The sequence below is a fragment of the Pogona vitticeps genome, chromosome 3 (genome assembly GCF_051106095.1).
Source record: "Pogona vitticeps strain Pit_001003342236 chromosome 3, PviZW2.1, whole genome shotgun sequence".
NCBI lineage: Eukaryota > Metazoa > Chordata > Lepidosauria > Squamata > Agamidae > Pogona > Pogona vitticeps.
The window spans coordinates 122,803,921-122,822,600 of NC_135785.1; the positions used below are offsets into that span (position 1 = coordinate 122,803,921).

General features: G+C 40.4%; 1 protein-coding gene across 12 annotated transcripts in view; it reads left to right on the plus strand.

Annotated features, from left to right (window-relative positions):
• ENOX1 (ecto-NOX disulfide-thiol exchanger 1) overlaps nucleotides 1-18,680 on the plus strand; it is a 540,515-nt gene that overhangs the window by 332,967 nt on the left and 188,868 nt on the right. For all 12 annotated transcript variants that reach the window (XM_078390695.1, XM_078390697.1, XM_020797018.3 and 9 more), the window contains 2 exons: nucleotides 16,152-16,325; nucleotides 18,084-18,290. In XM_078390695.1, the coding sequence (XP_078246821.1) occupies nucleotides 16,152-16,325; nucleotides 18,084-18,290 (381 nt within the window). The remainder of the gene's footprint in view (nucleotides 1-16,151; nucleotides 16,326-18,083; nucleotides 18,291-18,680) is intronic.

Sequence of the window (18,680 nt, forward strand, 5' to 3'; positions counted from 1 at the left end):
CCAGACAATGTAGTTGCTGACTTTGAGCCAGACATCCTGGAGAGTGAAGTCAAGTGGGCCTTAGAAAGCCTGGCTAACAACAAGGCCAGTAGAGGTGATGGCATTCCAGTGGAACTATTTAAAATCTTAAAAGATGATGCTGTTAAGGTGCTACATTTAATATGCCAACAAGTTTGGAAAACTCAACAGTGGCCAGAGGACTGGAAAAGATCAGACTACATCCCAATCCCAAAGAAAGGCAGTGCCAAAGAATGTTCCAACTACCGTACAATTGCACTCATTTTACACGCTAGCAAGGTTGTGCTCAAAATCCTCCAAGGTAGGCTTCAGCAGTACGTGGACCGAGAACTCCCAGAAGTACAAGCTGGATTCCGAAGGGGCAGAGGAACTAGAGACCAAATTGCTAACATGCACTGGATTATGGAGAAAGCCAGAGAGTTCCAGAAAAATATCTACTTCTGCTTCATTGACTATGCAAAAGCCTTTGACTGTGTGGACCACAGCAAACTATGGCAAGTCCTTAAAGAAATGGGAGTCCCTGACCACCTTATCTATCTCCTGAGAAACCTATATGTGGGACAGGAAGCAACAGTTAGAACTGGATATGGAACAACTGATTGGTTCAAAATTGGGAAAGGAGTGCGACACGGCTGTATATTGTCCCCCAGCTTATTTAACTTATATGCAGAATACATCACGCGGAAGGCTGGACTGGAGGAATCCCAAGCCGGAATTAAAATTGCTGGAAAAAATATCAACAACCTCCGATATGCAGATGATACCACTCTGATAGAAAGTGATGGCAGAAAGTGAGGAGGAATTAAGGAACATTGTAATGAAGGTGAAAGAGGAGCGTGCAAAAAAAATGGTCTGAAACTCAACATCAAAAAAATTAAGATCATGGCCACTGGTCCCATCACTTCCTGGGAAATAGAAGGGGAAGATATGGAGGCAGTGACAGATTTTACTTTCTTGGGCTCCATGGTCACTGCAGATGGAGACAGCAGCCATGAAATTTAAAGATGCCTGTTTCTTGGGAGGAAAGCGATGACGAACCTTGACAGCATTTTTAAAAACAGAGACATCACCTTGCCAACAAAAGTCCGAATAGTCAAAGCTATGGTTTTTCCTGTCGTGATGTATGGAAGTGAGAGCTGGGCCATAAAGAAAGCTGTCCGCTGAAGAATTGATGCCTTTGAATTGTGGTGTTGGAGGAGTCTCTTGAGAATCCCCTGGACTGCAAGGAGAACAAACCTATCAATTCTGAAGAAAATCAACCCTGAGTGCTCACTGGAAGTACAGATCCTGAAGCTGAGGCTCCAGTACTTTCGCCATCTCATGAGAAGAGAAGACCCCTTGGAATAGAAAGCGGGCAAGAGGAGAAGGGGACCACAGACGATGAGATGGTTGGACAGTGTCATCGAAGCAACCAACATGAATTTGACACAACTCCGGGAAGCAGTTGAAGATAGGAGGGCCTGGCGTGCTCTGGTCCATGGGGTCACGAAGAGTCGGACATGACTTAACAACAACGACATGGTGTACAAGATAAAGTATTGGACTAGAATCCAGGACTTCTAGGTTCTAATCCCCACTTGGCCATGGAAAATCATTCATGGTTGTTGACAATGCCTTGAAAACTCTGTTAGGTTCACCGTAAGTTGGAAACGACTTCATGATATATATAAAAATAATAAAGAGTCAGAAAGTGCTCTCCTAAAGAAATGTTCAGAATAAGAATAGTTAGAGGTGCACAGATTTCTGATTTTGACGGTTACTCTCAGAATTAATTGCTGATGCTAAAAATACACAAAAGCAACAATGGTAACTTTAAGGCTAAACTGCTGTGATGTCAAGATTGTTTTAGGAATTGTCAAAGAGCTTCTCCATAATTTTAATGAAAGCATGTGTTCTACAAGGATGGAGGAAAATGGCAGTTGTATTGAGAGCGATATTGACTTGATGCTCTGGCATGGAATATTACAGAATTGGAAGAGTTATAAATGCAGCAACAGGAGAAACAGTTGTACAAAACCTCTAGTCAGCTGCAGTCAGGGAAATGTGGGCAATGTGCTTTCTGGTGATGTTGCAAGCATTCTTATAAATTGTGTGTCCCAAACAAACTGAAGTTCATGCTCAGTGCCTCCAGTACTCCAGTTCTTGCATACATGCTCCATTGCCTTAGTTACACTGAGGAAGCACATCTACTGGGATGTCAGACTGATCGGTAGGAAGGAGGTAGACCAGCTTGTGTTGCCAAATACTGCCTGGACAAGAGGGCTAATATTGATTCAACTCATTCCATTTGCATATTTGGTTTGTTATCAACCTCAAAATAGAGATTGAGGAAATTTCTTCAGTAATTATAATTGAACATGTTTTCCTTGGGTTTGCTTTGAGAGATTTAGTTGGACTTCTGCTAAGTACCTACTGTTCAGTCTGTGTCCTCTCTAGCTGAACTAAAAGAGGTTGCATTCGGCCTACAATGGATTGCTTCTAGACTGAGTACCCTAACATTCAAACATAATGTCAAATCCACTTTCTATGGTTTTGTTTATAGTAGTTTCTGTGGCAGCTCTGTTTCAGGTTACTCTGAGTCCAAAAAATCAAGGTCACAAGTTTTTTGCACTTTAGAAGTCCTTTTCTACATTAGACTTGTTTTGTGAATGTAAGATTTCATTTGTGAAGTAAAACTTAAGTGTCTTATTTTCTGTGGCCCTCACTGTGATGTTTGGAAACACCTGCTCTAGATCATCTGCTTAATTCCTTCTCCTCTGATGTCTGACAATTTGACTTTCTTGGACTACACCGAAAGTCTCTTTTTCTGCTCCAATGCAATGCTGAACTATGATCTTCAGTGATTCTAGTTTGGAGGCTGAATCCTGGCACACTGTGATGGAGATCTGATATAAGTGTGTGGCTCATTATTTCTTAGTTCCACAACAGTTTTAAATGCATTTTGCTTTTTGCTGCTATACACATTGTCCTTAGTACTATGTATTGTTATGATTAAAATTTAATTCTTCCCTTATAGATGTTTTTGTGTGCATTTTTGTTTGGAGAGCTGTGTCACAATTTTTAAACGTATACAAAAATGGAAGGATATCTACATTCTGTCTTATCAGTTAATTCAGGAAGTGTCAATTACGCCAATTCATATTAAAACTAAAATTTAATGACATCCCCCTCCCCATACTGCTGCATTTGCACTTCATACAGAAGCCTGCTCCTGTCCATGGATCTTGTACTAGACTGAAGTGAAAAAGTTCGCTTTATGTGACAATTTGGGGAAATGAGTAGTTTCTGACCTAAGTTTGCTGAATGTTGGGATGTGTAAGGTCAAACAATTTACCTTGTATATTGTAGGTGTGCTGCTCTCTCTTTCTCGTTCCTTGTTAACTTTTAAAATTATAAATAGATGGATTTTTTAAATGGAGCAATAAGTTCTCAACAGAGGCTAGTTCTGAAAAGACTGCCATGACCTTCCCACCATGGGGGAAACAGAAAGAGGAAGCAGTGTATCTGATGGCTGTGGAGCATGTAGTGTAACGAAGCCAGGGCTCACAAATTTGAAACCCAGGACTTCCTGAGTGCCAGGTACTATGACATCATATGCCATCACTTCATGCTTCACTGTATTGGATAAATTGCTGTATTGGATAATTATCAATCAGTCTTTAATATTCATTTTTTGGGACAAAGTTTTGGAGAATGTGGTGACATCCCAGCTCCAGAGGTGCCTGGGTGAAGCAGATTATTTAAATCCATTTCAGTCTGGCTTCAGGCCCGGTTCAAGTACAGAGATGGCTTTGATATCCTTTGATATCCTTTAACCTACGCCAGGAACTGGACAGGGGGAGTGTATCTCTGTTGGTTCTGCTGGACCTCTTAGAGGGTTTTGATGCCATCAGCCATGATTGCCTTCTGGAACACCTTCCTGGGATACGTCTTGGAGATATTGTCTTGCAGTGGTCCCAATCCTTCCTGGAGGGCTGAACTCAAAATATGGTGTTGGGGCAATAGTGTTTGACACTCTGATCATTGGCTTGTGGTGTCCCCTGGGATTCAGTTCTGTCCCCTCTATTATTCAACATCTACGTGAAACTTCTGGGACACACTGGAGCTTTGGGATTCAGTGCCATTAGTATGCCGATGACAACAAACTCTATCTCTTCTTCCCACCTGATTCTAAGGAAGCCATTCTGTGCCTAGACCAGTACCTGTTGTTAGTAATGGACGGAATGAGGGCTAACAAACTGAAACTTAATCCAGATAGAGGTGTCACAAGGCAAATCAGGGGATAGGGATCCAGACTGTACTGGATGGGATTAGACACACCCTGAAAAATCAGGGTGGGTGTGGTCCTGGACTCAACCCCAAACTTGGATACACAAGTGTCAGCAGTGGTCATAAATGCTTTTGCACAGTTAATGCTGGTGTGCCAGCTGCGCCCATTCCTTCAGATTTCTGATCTGGCCACATCTCTTATTTACATCTCCTCTAGATTCCTGCAATGTGCTCTGTGTTGGCCTGCCTTTGAGGAGTCTTAAGAAACTTCAGGTGGTTCAAAATGCTGCAGCCAGACTACTGACTGTACTGGTTACAGATAGCATGTAACTCCCTTTTTACAGCAGCTTCACTAGCTACCACTTTGTTTCTGGACTCAGTTCACTGTGCTTGTTGCTACCAATAAAGCCTTATATGGGTTTTGTTCAGGATATTTGAAGGATTATATAATCCCATATGAACCATCTCAGATTTTATTGTCTTTCGGAAAGGCAGTTCCCGTGGTTCCACCACCTTCTGAAGCTTCTTTGTTGAGAACCGGAGAAGGGTCTTCTCAATGGCTGCTCCTAGGCTTTGGAATACACTGTCCTGAAAAACCAAGTTGGCCCCCTTCTCCTTGTTCTGCTGTCCTCAGGCAAAGATCTTCCTTTTCAGGCAGGCTTTCAGAAAAAGTGGGGAGGGGGGTCCTAAGGAATGTTCTATTTATGAAATTCAGATATTTTAAAATATTTTTTCAATGGTTTTTAATCTTTATTAATGTTTTATTAGTTTTTAAAATATAATATTGTATAGTATTTCAAACAACTTATTATTGTATAATTGTAATTGTTTTGAGCCTCGTTGGGTCCCTGGTGGAGAGAAAGACAGTACGCTGTGTGTATATGTCGTGTGTGCGTGTGTGCGCGTGCGTGCGTGCACACATGCTTCACCACCTACACTTTTAAGACTTATTGCTACACCGGTGGGAACATTTGTTTGGTTTATTAAAAGCAATCAATTGGACTGCAAATATTAAGGGCTACAAATAGTGTCTTGTGATGTTGAAGAATATTATCTAACATTGTGTTTCAGCTGAAATTAAAAATTAATACAGATGCAAAATGTTATCTAAACATAGCAAGCTACATGTCTTCACATCAAAGAAATTGACGATGAACAGTTGACATTCTGGACGCTGATAGGAAAATCCACAGACAAAACTGTATTGTAACTCCTAACAAGGCAGCATGTTCACTTTATGTTACTGCCTTAAACAGAGGAAGAATAAACAGCTTACTTTATTTTACAGTTTACTTAACATGTAGCTTTGCAAACGTGTTGATGAAGAGAAGCAGATCTGGGGGGAAAAGAAGAAAATTAAATTAAATTGCATATCTCAATAAAACAGATACAACTATAATAAATTTTAAAAATTCTGTTCTATTGATCAGCTGATATTCACAGGATAAAAGAAGGAAATTAAGTAACAGAATGCACCATATTAAATCACAGGACAACTTTATATTTGTGAACCAGCACAAATAAGATTGATTTTCTGTGATGATTTGCTGACAAGTAAATGTATTTCTGTGTGTGAGTGCCAGAGAGCAAGAGAGAGAGAGCATTTAGGATGGGACCACACAAATACTAAAATATGTGCTGGACATATTTTTTTGTTTTTACTACATGAGATTAAATTGCCTCCAATTTATGGCGACACTCCTATAGTAACTGGACTCCTTGGCATCTGCTTTTTTGGAGTATGGAATGTATACTGAACATTTGAAATGGTCTGCCATTGTTTTGTTTTCCATATTTGTTAACATATTCTTAGGATTTTGATTGATTCTATTTCTGTGGCTTGGAATAGTTTTATTACTATTCCGTACAGTATGTCACTGGTGATTTATTTCAAGTGCTTTTGGAGCAGCTTTAGCTTCACTTTCTAAAATGGCATAACTGAGCCATTCCTGTAAATTTCAGTGATTTCAAAGGTAGAGTTAAGCATATATGTAGACATCTCTCACTAAGATCATTAGGATTTTAAAAACCATCAGTTTGTAATAAAAATTCACTTACAAGTAACTAACTTTTAATGGAAATAAGAGATGTTCCCCATGTCCTTGTAAATATACGGAATCAGTATTACTTTTGTTTAGACAAATGTGTAATGAAAAAAGTATGAGCTTTTATTTTTAGACCTTAGTGTTGAGGTTCATGGCAGTATAGAGTTTATACAAACATGGAAAATCAGAGCTGCAGGCAGATTGGCCAGCAACAACTGGCTCCAACCATAAAAAGAGACTAATCCTATTATAAACTATTTCAGAAAAACAATATGACTTTTCTGGGTAGTTGTGCCAGGTGCTGATTAGCACAGACACTTTCTGGCTGATGTAGGCTGTACTACTCTGTATTCTGGGTCTGCATAGGTGGCCAAAACACGCATATGCTTCATGTTATTAATTTCAGGTGGTACTGTTTCAGAGCCACATGAATGGAATGAACTGACATGAGATGTGACATCATCATCATGCAACACTGTTGTTTAATGTATTTGCGAAGGCTTTCACGGCCAGGATCTAATGGTTGTTGTGGGTTTTTTGGGCTCTTTGGCCGTGTTCTGAAATTTGTTCTTCCTAACATTTCGCCAGTCTCTGATGCTGGCCACAGAGACTGGCAAAACATTAGGAAGAACAAACTTCAGAACACAGCCAAAGAGCCCAAAAAACCCACAACAACCACTGTTGTTTAATTTGGTTTCCTAAAAAACTTTGCTGCAAAGGGCTGATCTGGCCACGGTGACACATGCCCTCATTACATCTTGACTTGATGACTGAAATGTGCTCTATATGGGGCTGCCTTTGGAAAGTGTTCGGAAACTCCAAAGGGTCCAAAATGCAGTAACCAGATTGCTGACTGGGCAGGTTACAGAGATTATGTGATCTCCATGTTACAGCAGCTCTACTGGCTGCCAATCTATTTCTGGGCACAGTTCAAAATGCTGGTCTTAATCTATAAAGCCCAAAGCGGCTTGGGTCCAAGCTATCTAAAGCACTGACTCTCCCTTTATGAGCTTGCCTGGGCATTAAGATAATCAGGGGAGGCCTTTTTCTCAATCCCACCACACCTAGTGGGACCCAGGAGACGGCCTTCTCTGTTGCCGCTTCCAGACACTGGAACTCCCTCCCATGTGAAGCCAGGCTGGTTCCATCATTGCTGTCCTTCTGCAAACAGGCGGAGACCTTTCTCTTCAGGCAGGCTTTCCCTTAATGGCAGTCTGAGAGGGGTTTTTAAATAAACAGTTGTGCTCTGTTGTTTTAAATTTATTTATTTATTTATTTATTTATTTATTTATTTATTTATTTAACTTATATGCCACCCACTTTACCCAAAGGTCTCTGGGCACCTTACAACAATTAAAATTTATTTATTTATTTTATTTTATTTCTTAGATTTATATACCACTCCATTTATAATAAGGGGATGTGGTGGCGCTGTGGGCTAAACCGCAGAAGCCTGTGCTGCAGGGTCAGAAGACCAAGCAGTTGTAAGAACGAATCCACGTGACGGAGTGAGCGCCCGTCGCTTGTCCCAGCTCCCGCCAACTTAGCGGTTCGAAACCATGCAAATGCAAGTAGATAAATAGGGGCCACCTCAGTGGGAAGGTAACAGCGTTCCGTGTCTAAGTCTCACTGGCCATGTGACCACGGATTATTGTCTTTGGACAAACGCTGGCTCTATGGCTTGGAAGCGGGGATGAGCGCCGCCCCCTAGAGTCGAACACAACTGGATAAAAAATTGTCAAGGGGAACCTTTACCTTTACCTTTATAATAAAAAAGATAAAGCAATTAAAATACAATTAAAATATTTACTCTATAAATTGCCATCAGGACCCACAGTTGACATTATTTCAATTAAAAGCCTTCTGAATCTCCCTCGGGATGGCATTCCATAATCTGGGGGCAGCTGCCAAAAAGGCCCTTTGTCTATAAGCCATCCCTCTTGCCTCCTTGAGGGATGGCTCTTTCAAAAGGGCCCCCTGGCTAGATCTTAACTGCCAGGTAGGTTCATATGGAAGGAGTAACAATATATTACTGTTATACGAACTTAATTCTTTTTAAATATTTAAATATCTACTGTTTTTAGTTGTTAAATATTGTCTTTTTAATGACATAAGCCACTTTGGTTCGTTTTTAAGGAGAAAGGCAGGATCAATAAATAAAAATAAAATTCATGTTTTGCAAAAATAGCCTGAGGTGTGATAGAACAACCAAGGGAATGCTACTGTTTCTTGTGAGCAGTTTTACATTGCAAACATTATGTAAGTTTTTTAAATGCAGTAGTACAGGCATATTTTACTCTTGGTGAAGTGATTTAAGGACCTGAGAAGAGGTCACAGAATTCTTTTGAAAGCAGTACACAGACCCCCAGCATGAAGAGATTTCATAAGAGCTACCCTCCAGGTTTATTTCAGGAGTTCTTCTGCCTCTGGATGTCATGAAGAAAAAAGTGCAATTTAATTGCTCACTAGAAGCTGCAGCTACCGTATATCATTTAGAAGTGAGTACAGTGGGGTCTCGACTTACGAACGGCTCGACATACGAACGTTTTGACTTACGAACTGCTCTCATAGGAATATATGGACTTGACTTATGAACTTAGATTCGAGTTACGAACTCTTTTTTCCCTTTTTTTAAAAGCTAAGTCATCTTAGGTTAAAAGGAAAAAAGAAAAAATATCCCCCTCTAGTGGCAGAAGGCGGAATAGCAGCTTCCCATTAGTTTCTATGGACAAAAAGAGCAGATACGGATTAAATGGTTTTCAATGCATTCCTATGGGAAATGCAGATTTGACTTAAGAACTTTTTGACCTGAGAACTGCCTTCCAATACGGATTAAGTTCGTAAGTCGAGACCCCACTGTACACCCCCTCACATTTCATAAATATTTTAGTGTATCTTTTCATGTGATAACACTGAAGAAATGACACTTGGCTACAATGTAAAACAGTGAGTATACAACTTGTATAACAGTGTAAATGTGCTGTCCCCTCAAAATAACGCAACACACACAGCCATTAATGGCTAAACCACTGTCAACCAAAGTGAGTACACCCCTAAGTGAACCAGAAAGAAGCCTCTTCAAAAGATGATGCACAAGAAAACCCGCAGATAATTTGCTGCCGAAAAGCAGACTAAGGTCATGGGTTTCTGGAATTATGTCTTGTGGTCTGATCATAAACATATTTGGTTCAGATGGTGTCAAGCATGTGTAGTGGCAACCAGGTGAGGAGTACAAAGACAAGTGTATTATGCCTACCGTCAAGCATGGTGGTGGGAGTGTCATCGTCTGGGGCTGCATGAGTGCTGCCGGCACTGGGGAGCTGCAGTTCATTGAGGGAACCATGAATGCCAACATGTACTGTGACAAACTGAAGCAGAGCACAATCCTCTCCCTTCAGAGACCGGCCCTCAGGGCAGTATTCCAACATGATAACGACCCCAAACACACCTCCCAAACAACCTTTGCCTTGCTAAAGAAGCTGAGGGTAAAGGTGATGGACTGGCCAAGCATGTCTCCAGACCTAAACCCTATTGAGCATCTGTGGGGCATCCTGAAACAGAACGTTTGAGGTGCGCAAGGTCTATAACATCCACCAGCTCAGTGATGTCATCATGGAGGAGTGGAAGAGGATTCCAGTGGCAGCCTGTGAAGCTCTGGTGAACTCTATGCCCAAGAGGGTTAAGGCAGTGCTGGGAAATAATGGTGGCCACACAAAATATTGACACTTTGTGCCCAATTTGGACATTGCCACTTAGGGGTCTACTCATTTTTGTTGCCAGCGGTTTAGACATTAATGGCTGTGTGTGTTGCGTTATTTTGAGGGAACAGCACATTTACACTGTTATAGAAGCTGTATACTCACTGCTTTACATTGTAGCCAAGTGTCATTTCCTCAGTCTTGTCACAGGAAAAGATAGACTAAAATATTTATGAAATGTGAGGGGGTGTACTCACTTCTGTGATATACTATAACTGCTATTACTGACCATACAGCTGGATGCTAAGACTTCTTATGTTTGAGGCTGATCATATCAAGCCATAAGCAAGCCATTACTGCAACGGAAGGCATCTCATCCCCCAGTTTTGGGGTGAGCCTGACAGATTGCACTGGAAAATATCTGAATTTCATCTCAGGGCTCTAGCTGTATACAGATTCCACAAGAGAGACTTATAAACTTGTGTTTTTCATACAACTGAACTTATTGGTAGTCTCACAAGATTTTGCATCATTTTATATATTAACTCTACTCTTTCTCCTGGATATCCCCTTGATATCTTGAATGAATTGAATGTTCAGAAATAAATCTTCTTTTATATTATTTATTTATTTAGCAAGCATGTATATAAAAAGCTTAAAGTTGCAAGCATGCATTTGTATAAAGTACATAAGAAATGGATGAGTATATATTTCAAAATCTACAGTTTTCTTATACAAAAAACTCATGTATATAGGCAGTATTACGTCTAAAACGAGTAACTGTGTGAATAACAAAAACAGTATCTTCTATATGATAGCTTAAAAACGTGAACTTAATATTCAAAGGACATAGCGCTTAAATACATGTCCTTTATGTCTAAAAAAAAGAGAGAAAGAAACTCTCATACAAGTTACTTTAAAAATTACTTAAAATCTATTTTTGGGAGTATTTTCAAATATTATAAAACTATGGCATAGCAGAGCATCAGGCCTTCTAAGCAAGTCACATCTTATTATGTAATTTTTACTCAGTCCTGGCAGAGATTTTTGTCCCTCTCAATGAAAACAAAGCACGTGTCTTTCTCTGTTCCAAAACAGTGTGTAATCTCCCTATATTTGTATACATCCTTCTGGGCATAGTCCAAACAAAACTTTCAGTAGAGTTTGGACATCTCACCTTCTGAGAAACTCTGAAGTTGAAGGCTGCAGAATCTGACAACTTCAGACTTTGCTGAGTCCAGGCCCTAGACTTCTCAAAACGTCTGGCTATTTCAAGATCGAAGCTAAAATTACCCATCCCCTGAGCAGTACTGGCCAGTATAATGTAGTCTATTGTCAATAAAGTACAACACAAATGCATATTAAATCCATTGATACTACAGAATAAATACTATTTTATTCCTCTTCTTTCAATAACACGTTTTCCCATTTAAAACCTGCTATTTCCACCCACCATAACTTTTATTAAAATTAGCAATTAACACCTTGGAGAAATTCACTTTTATTCAGACTCCTGAATATGAACATTTAAATGGATATAAGTGGCATGGCAGCAGGTGGGAACCCACAGCTCCACAAGAACCTTCAAGACTAGAACTGCTCACTAAAAAGCCAGTCTCTTCTGTGTACAGTGGTGCCTCGCTTAACGAGTGCCCCGTTTAATGAAAAAATCGCATAACGATGGCTTCGTTGCCATCGCTTTTGCGATCGCACAACGATCTTGCCTATGGGGAAAAATCGCTTTGCGATTTTTCCCCATAGGCAACATTTTCCCCCAGCTGAGCGGCGGGAGCTTTGAAGCCCCGCTGCTCAGCTGGGGGAAAATGTCGGCAGTGGGCTGCGGCCTCGGAAGGACCCCGAAGCCACCGTCCCCTGCCGACAATTCCCTTCCGAGCTCCGGGGACAGGCTGGGGGGTGGACCGGGAAGCTTGAAGCCTCTCCGCGCCGCCTACCCCCCGCCGTTCCCGGACTTCTGGAAGTCCGGGAACAGCCTGGGTAAGCAGCGCGGGAAGGCTTCAAGCTTCCTGATCCACCCCCAAGCCTGTCCCCGCCGCTTAAAGCCTCCTTGCGCCGCCTACCTAGCCCATTCTCGGACACCTAGGTGTCCGAGAACGGGCTGGGTAGGCGGCGCAAGGAGGCTTTAAGCGGCGGGGACAGGCTGGGGGGTGGATCGGGAAGCTTGAAGCCTCTCTGTGCCGCCTACTCAGGTCGTTCCCGGACTTCCAGAAGTCCGGGAACGACCTGGGTAGGCGGCGCGGAGAGGCTTCAAGCTCCCCGATCCACCCCCCAGCCTGTCTCCGCCGCTTAAAGGGTAACCGCAGCGGCTACCCCAGCCATGGCTGGACTCTAGGGAGTCCAGCCATGGCTGAGGTAGCTGCCATGGGTCAGATCCAAGCCGCGGGGGGGAGGGAAAAAATTGGATAATCTGTTCCAGTTGGAACGGATTAACCGGTTTTCAATGCATTTCTATGGGAAATGGTGCTTCCCATAACGATGTTTTCACATAACGTTTTTTTTCTGGAACCAATTAACATCGTTATGCGAGGCACCACTGTATTTATTTATTAGACTTCTACCCCACCCATCTAGACCAAAGGTCTACACTATAAAGACTAGTTGTTTTTATTTGTACTTTGGAAACCTAACACCTTCTGGGGCTTTCCCTCAGCCTGAGAAAAATGTAGAAGAAACCATTGCTTCGCCAAATCTTCCTAAGCTTTATCCTACTTGGCCACTTTCTTAGCCAAGTCCTTTTTGGCTTTGCTTATATCCAGCCCCTTCATATCTGCCCAGTAATCATTTAGCTACATTTCAGCCATATAGAGCCTTACCTAGCATCCTAAAACCTGTCAATAAACCAGTGAGGTGACTGACAGACAGGTAATTGGAAAAATATCCTAAAGACTTCTTAGCCAATTGCATCGTGGCAAAGCCACTGACAGTCAGATAGGAGTTTAAGTATTCAAGAACAGATGGGTTTAGACAGAGCTCAGTTAGCAAAGTAACCAGATAGGGTTGGGTTAGGAAAGAAGACAGTTTGTCTTAATATTCAAACTCCTTTACTATTCTGAAGTCTAACTGGCTTCTTTCCAACCCAACCCTATCTGGATGCTTTATGAGTAAATGAATGCAATCGAGTAGCAGACCAATTGCATGACTGTGTTTCTGACAGAAGAAAGTAGCATTGATTGCCAACCTTAGTTAAGCATCCAATGCTACCCTGCCATGAGCTCAGTACTCAATTTACTAACCTTTGAAGTATAGAAAGCTGAGTCAACCTTGAGCCAGCTATCTAAACCTGTTGGGATCAAACTCAGGTTGTGAGCAGAGTCTGTGCTGCAGTACTGCAGTTTAGCCACTGTGCCACAGGGCTCAAGATGTCATGTCTGGTTTTCCTCTTGCTGAAAAGGAGTATCTTTAGCATTTCCTCTCATTTCTCACAAGATGGTGACTGTATCAGAAGAGCACAGAAAATATCTGGTTGAATAGACCCGGTTTTCTTCCTGTTTCCCAAATTAAGCTGCTAAGGCCCTCTGGAAATCTGCAAGCAGAGCACGAAGGCAACAGTTATCTAATTTTCCTTGTCCTTCAGCAGGTTGTGTTGGAAAATATACAGCATTCTTTGAATCGGAGGTTCCATTGAGCTACCAATGGGCATCTGATAGATTGAGTGATGACATTTTCATAATTGTGGCAAACCTGTCTTAGTTACTGGCCATCATTATATTTTGTGGCATTAAATTCCATATCTTAATTGTGAGTTCTGTTTATATTGCCTATCCTGAATATACTACTAATCTATTTTGATGGATGACTTATGGTTCTAGTATTATTGAGGAGGTGTGGATTCTTTCTATCCACTTTATTCAGGTAACACACTAATTGCAAATTTATTCTGTATTTATGAAGGGTGCCATATTACTGATGAGAGATAGGGCTGAATTGTCTCAGTGTTACATGCCACCCCAAACCCTAATATTTGTTGGTTAAGCATGGGTTCCTGAAGAATTGAGTCTTTCCAGCTGCTTACATTAAACCTGCTTGTGATTTTCTAGACACCAACTGTATTTCATATGGCTTCAGGATTAGGCATAGTTTTCTACAAACCTCCTTTTCTCTCTTTCTTAGTTCTCTTTCAACTCTCAAACTGCCAAATGCTTGATTTTGTTATCATTAAATATTGCTCAACAGTTATCCAAGAACTATACAGCAAATATGGGAATGCCCAAATAACTCAACATTGCCTTTAAATAACTGATAGTTTCAAATAACCGTAGAACTATACCAACAAAAAGACTGACCTCCTAAAATAGTTTATTGTATCTGAAGAAACAGAAGAAGTCTCACTTTACTCAGCTTCCACCTCAAAAGAAAGAGTTTATAAAGTGTATTTTGCATTCTTCTAAAACATCTGCTGTTTGTATTTCATAGTCTTGTAATTTTTGTGCTATAAATCAGACATCAGTTCTTTGAACACTGTATGTGTGCATACACATGCATGCATGTATAAAGGAGAATGAATGAATGATAAGAAGGATAGCACCATATGTAATTGTGGTATGAATTAGATGAAGCAAGAAGCAAAGTCAAAACCAGAGAGACATGGACTTAATAACATAGGAGCTTTGGGCAAGTCACTTCTGGTTGATATTTAATGGATGATAATGGGTATTTCTGGGCATAATTTAATGAGGATCGAAATAGAATCTGTCAGCCCATCATCATTAGCTGGTAGACACTGGTAAGTCCCAAACAATCTGGACTCAAATGTGCTACGAATAGAAACCAGCAGCTATAATTGTAGGCATGCAGATGATCCAAATGACAGCCATTCAGACATTAAATATATTTTCATGTCTTCCATCTAAGCCAAGAATTCTCCACTCTTTACAAGTTCCTGCTCAATTCCTTAGAACAGGACAGTTACCAGGATGTAATAAGCAACCGATTGGCCACTGTGGAGATCAGGGTGTTGGACTAGATAGATCAAGAGTTCCATCCATCAGTGCTCTTTTTATATGAATCATAGTTTTTATGACTCACTGTCACAAATTCATTTTCATTCATTATCTTTCTAACGAAGGGCGGACAATGTTTTGGTACTACCAGGAAAAAAATGTAGAATATCTGTTGAACACAATGTATAGCAAGCATGACCCATACTTTAAAACAGAATCATACATATGGGAAGCTTCAGGAGGTGTGGTTCTGCTTTAAAACAAGACATGCAGCCTCCAAGTCCACTTTTCAAAGAAATCCCACCAACATTTAGTGACACAATAAATATGGCAAAAGTAGAGTCAGGACACAAAAAGCAAGTTTGGAGATTATATGCAGCCTGCAGAAGGTATAATAATCTGACATGAGTGTTTCCTGATGTTTTTGTAAAATAGCTTGTGAATGGAGGGCAGAATCCAGTAAGAGGTTCACCTACACAGAGGCCACTAAAAGAGAGTTGAAGGAAGGACAGAGTTCTGCACAAGAATCCTGCCACATTCTTGTGCAGCTCCCATATATTTTACTGGAGATTGAGAGTATTCAACTGGATTATTCTCATTACTGTGATACTATTTTGTTATTGACTAACACTTTTTTTAAAAAAAATCTTCTGTGTCAGAAATTAGGTATAAAGAAGGGAGTGGCATTGTGAACCACATAACTGTAATATAGAAAATCATCAATTTTTATAGTGCATGATTTTATACATTTGATAATTCTGTCATATCCACATCCAAAATTATATAATTTTTCTTTATGCATGTTGTTAGGTTTTGCTGAAATAACAAGTGTTTCATCAGTGCATGTATGAGAACAATGATGCCTTAAAACTCTAAGGAAGATTATCCCTGCAACTTTGTTATGTGCTGTCAAGTTGGAACCAACTTGCAGCGACCCTAACAGGGCTTTCAAGATAAGTGAGGTGTTTAAGGAGTGGTTTTACCAGTTCCACACCTCCAGAGAGCTTCCATGGCTGAGCGGGAATTCAGACCCAGGCCTCCCGAGTCCTAGTCTGTCACGCTATCCACTGTGCCACACTGGGTATCTAATATCTGCAACTCAAGAGTAACTAAAAGTTATTTTACGGATTATAAAGCCAAGCTATCATGTTTTATATTTACAGATTCAATGTGTGTACGGGGTTTTGATCCAAACCTAAGCATGATGACAGGAATAACTCCAATTAATCCCATGTTATCAGGAATGGGATTGGTACCTCAGCCACCACCAACAGAGGTGCCTGTCATCAAAGAAATCATACACTGTAAAAGCTGCACACTTTTCCCTCCAAACCCAAGTAAGTGGCACTGATGTATTTATCTAGGTGCAGAGGCATTGGACTAGTCCCAGGGAGTCAATGAGTCTACTCTTGTTGAGACTTATAAATTTACAGCAGTATGAACAAGGTCTGGGAATATGTGGCTCACCAGCTCTGTACCATGTCTTCTGAGTAGAAAAAAAATCCTCATATTTAAAGGAATGATATTGTACTAAAATAATATATAGATTTTAGAGCAGAACTGTGCTCAATAGAGGTACAGTGGTCCCCCGCAAGACATTGTTAATTTGTTCTGTGAAAATCTCTGTTTTGCGAAAACATCATCTTGTGAAATGCAGTTCCCCATTGGAATGCATTGAAATCCATTTAATGTGTTCCAATGGGGAAAAATTGTCGTCGTTTTGCGAAAATCGCCCATAGCGCTGATCAGCTGTCAAAATTGCTGTCTTGTGAAAAATGGTCCCGAAAACACCTGTTTTGCAAGTCGCAGACCAGCTGTCAAAATCATCATCTTGCGAAAAACAGTCCCGAAAAAAAAACATCTTGCGAAGCACGGACTGAAACATCGTCCAGCAAAAATTGCCCATAGGAAACACCATTTTGCAAAGCGCTATAGTGATCGCAAAAACTCATCGTCTAGCGAATTAACCATTTTGTGAGGTAATCGTCTAGCGGGGCACCACTGTACAATTCTCCAGGTTTATTTGGGTGGGTAGAATGCTTTCTTGTTTTGATTTCAAAGATGGTGGGGGGAACAGAAATAGGGTTAATGGGCCACATCTTTCTTACCTTTGGTTTGGGGGCAGGTTGCACAAGTCCTTTGCAACATTACATTTTCAGGCAATGACTTTTAATTATCTGGTGAGCTAATATTCCAAGATACTAACTAGACAATATCTTGTCTCTGCTTGGGTAGTAAGAGAATGAGGATTTGTACTATTTTCCCTTACCTTACTGAGTTTATACATTGCCAGTGAGAAAGGGTGGCCCCAGAACAGCTGCTTCACATTTTTGCACTGGCCTGTGCAGCCTAGTTTTATTTTACTTTTAAAACTTTAAAATATCAGGTCCTTGTACCTGTGTTTGCTATCAAGTCCCATCAGCTCCAAAACTTACTTACTGCAAGACAAATGCTCGAGAAACTCAGGGACAAAGTACCTTGGAATGTTCTGCATTTCTCTTGAACCTGAAAGTAAAGGATGAGTGTATCATCATTAGAGTAGCTTTATTTGTAGCAATGGAACAAAACTTGAGAGATACCCATCATCAAGTAAATCTAAAAAGTTGCAGTAGCAGAACAGTGGCCTCATATAGCGGTGGTGCATGTGTTACGGTTTTAGTAAGGATGAACATTCATTTTAATGAGTTTTTATCTTGTTGTGGCAATAAATGTGTTGAATGAAGAGATGGCTCCAAATACCATTGACAGAGGCATCAATGTTTAAACAGCCAAAGTGGGAAAAATAGTAGTATTGGCTGATTAATATTTTAAAAATCAAGCTGTCACTTTAATTCATTGAGTTCTATCCTTACTTAATTGTACTGTGATTAGACCCAGTAGAATAATGGAACTGCAGTTAGTCATAACTAGCATGTTCCATTGATCGAAACTCCTGCGAGGACTTGCTCTGACTACATGTATTTCTGATTATTCAATTTTATATTTTAATTTTATTTATATTTTAATTATATTCATTTATATTGTTTAATATTTCATTTTTGTCTGCAGTGACTAAATGGAGTTGTTTTAAAAATGACTTTTGATTTTCCTCTTAGATCTTCCACCACCATCAACAAGAGAGAGACCTCCTGGATGTAAAACTGTCTTTGTTGGAGGATTACCAGAAAATGCTACTGAGGAAATTATTCAGGAAGTCTTTGACCAGTGTGGTGAAATCACAGCAATTCGGAAAAGCAAGAAGAATTTTTGTCACATTCGTTTTGCAGAAGAGTTCATGGTTGATAAAGCAATTTACCTTTCTGGTACTCATTCACATTATTCAATGTATTTTTCTTTAGTTCTCATTTGTCTTTTGTGATACTAATGCACTCTTTTTTCTTTAACTTCTGTCTTTGGAGCTTGGGATACAAAGTTGCAAGAGTACATTCATATTAGTTTTCTTGTTTCCCCCAAGTATACATACTATGATGTAATTTTCTGCTACTTTGTGACTATTCAGTAGAGATTCTTAATCTGCTACCTGGTTTTAAAAAACACACACCAAAAACGTATGGGTTTATTTATTTTTTGTTCTATACCCATTTGGTCAGAGTTTCAGTATCATTGTGTATGGTGCATGAGTGAGTGAGTGAGTGAGTGAGTGAGTGAGTGAGTGAGTGAGTGAGTGAGTGAGTGAGTGAGTGAGTGAGTGA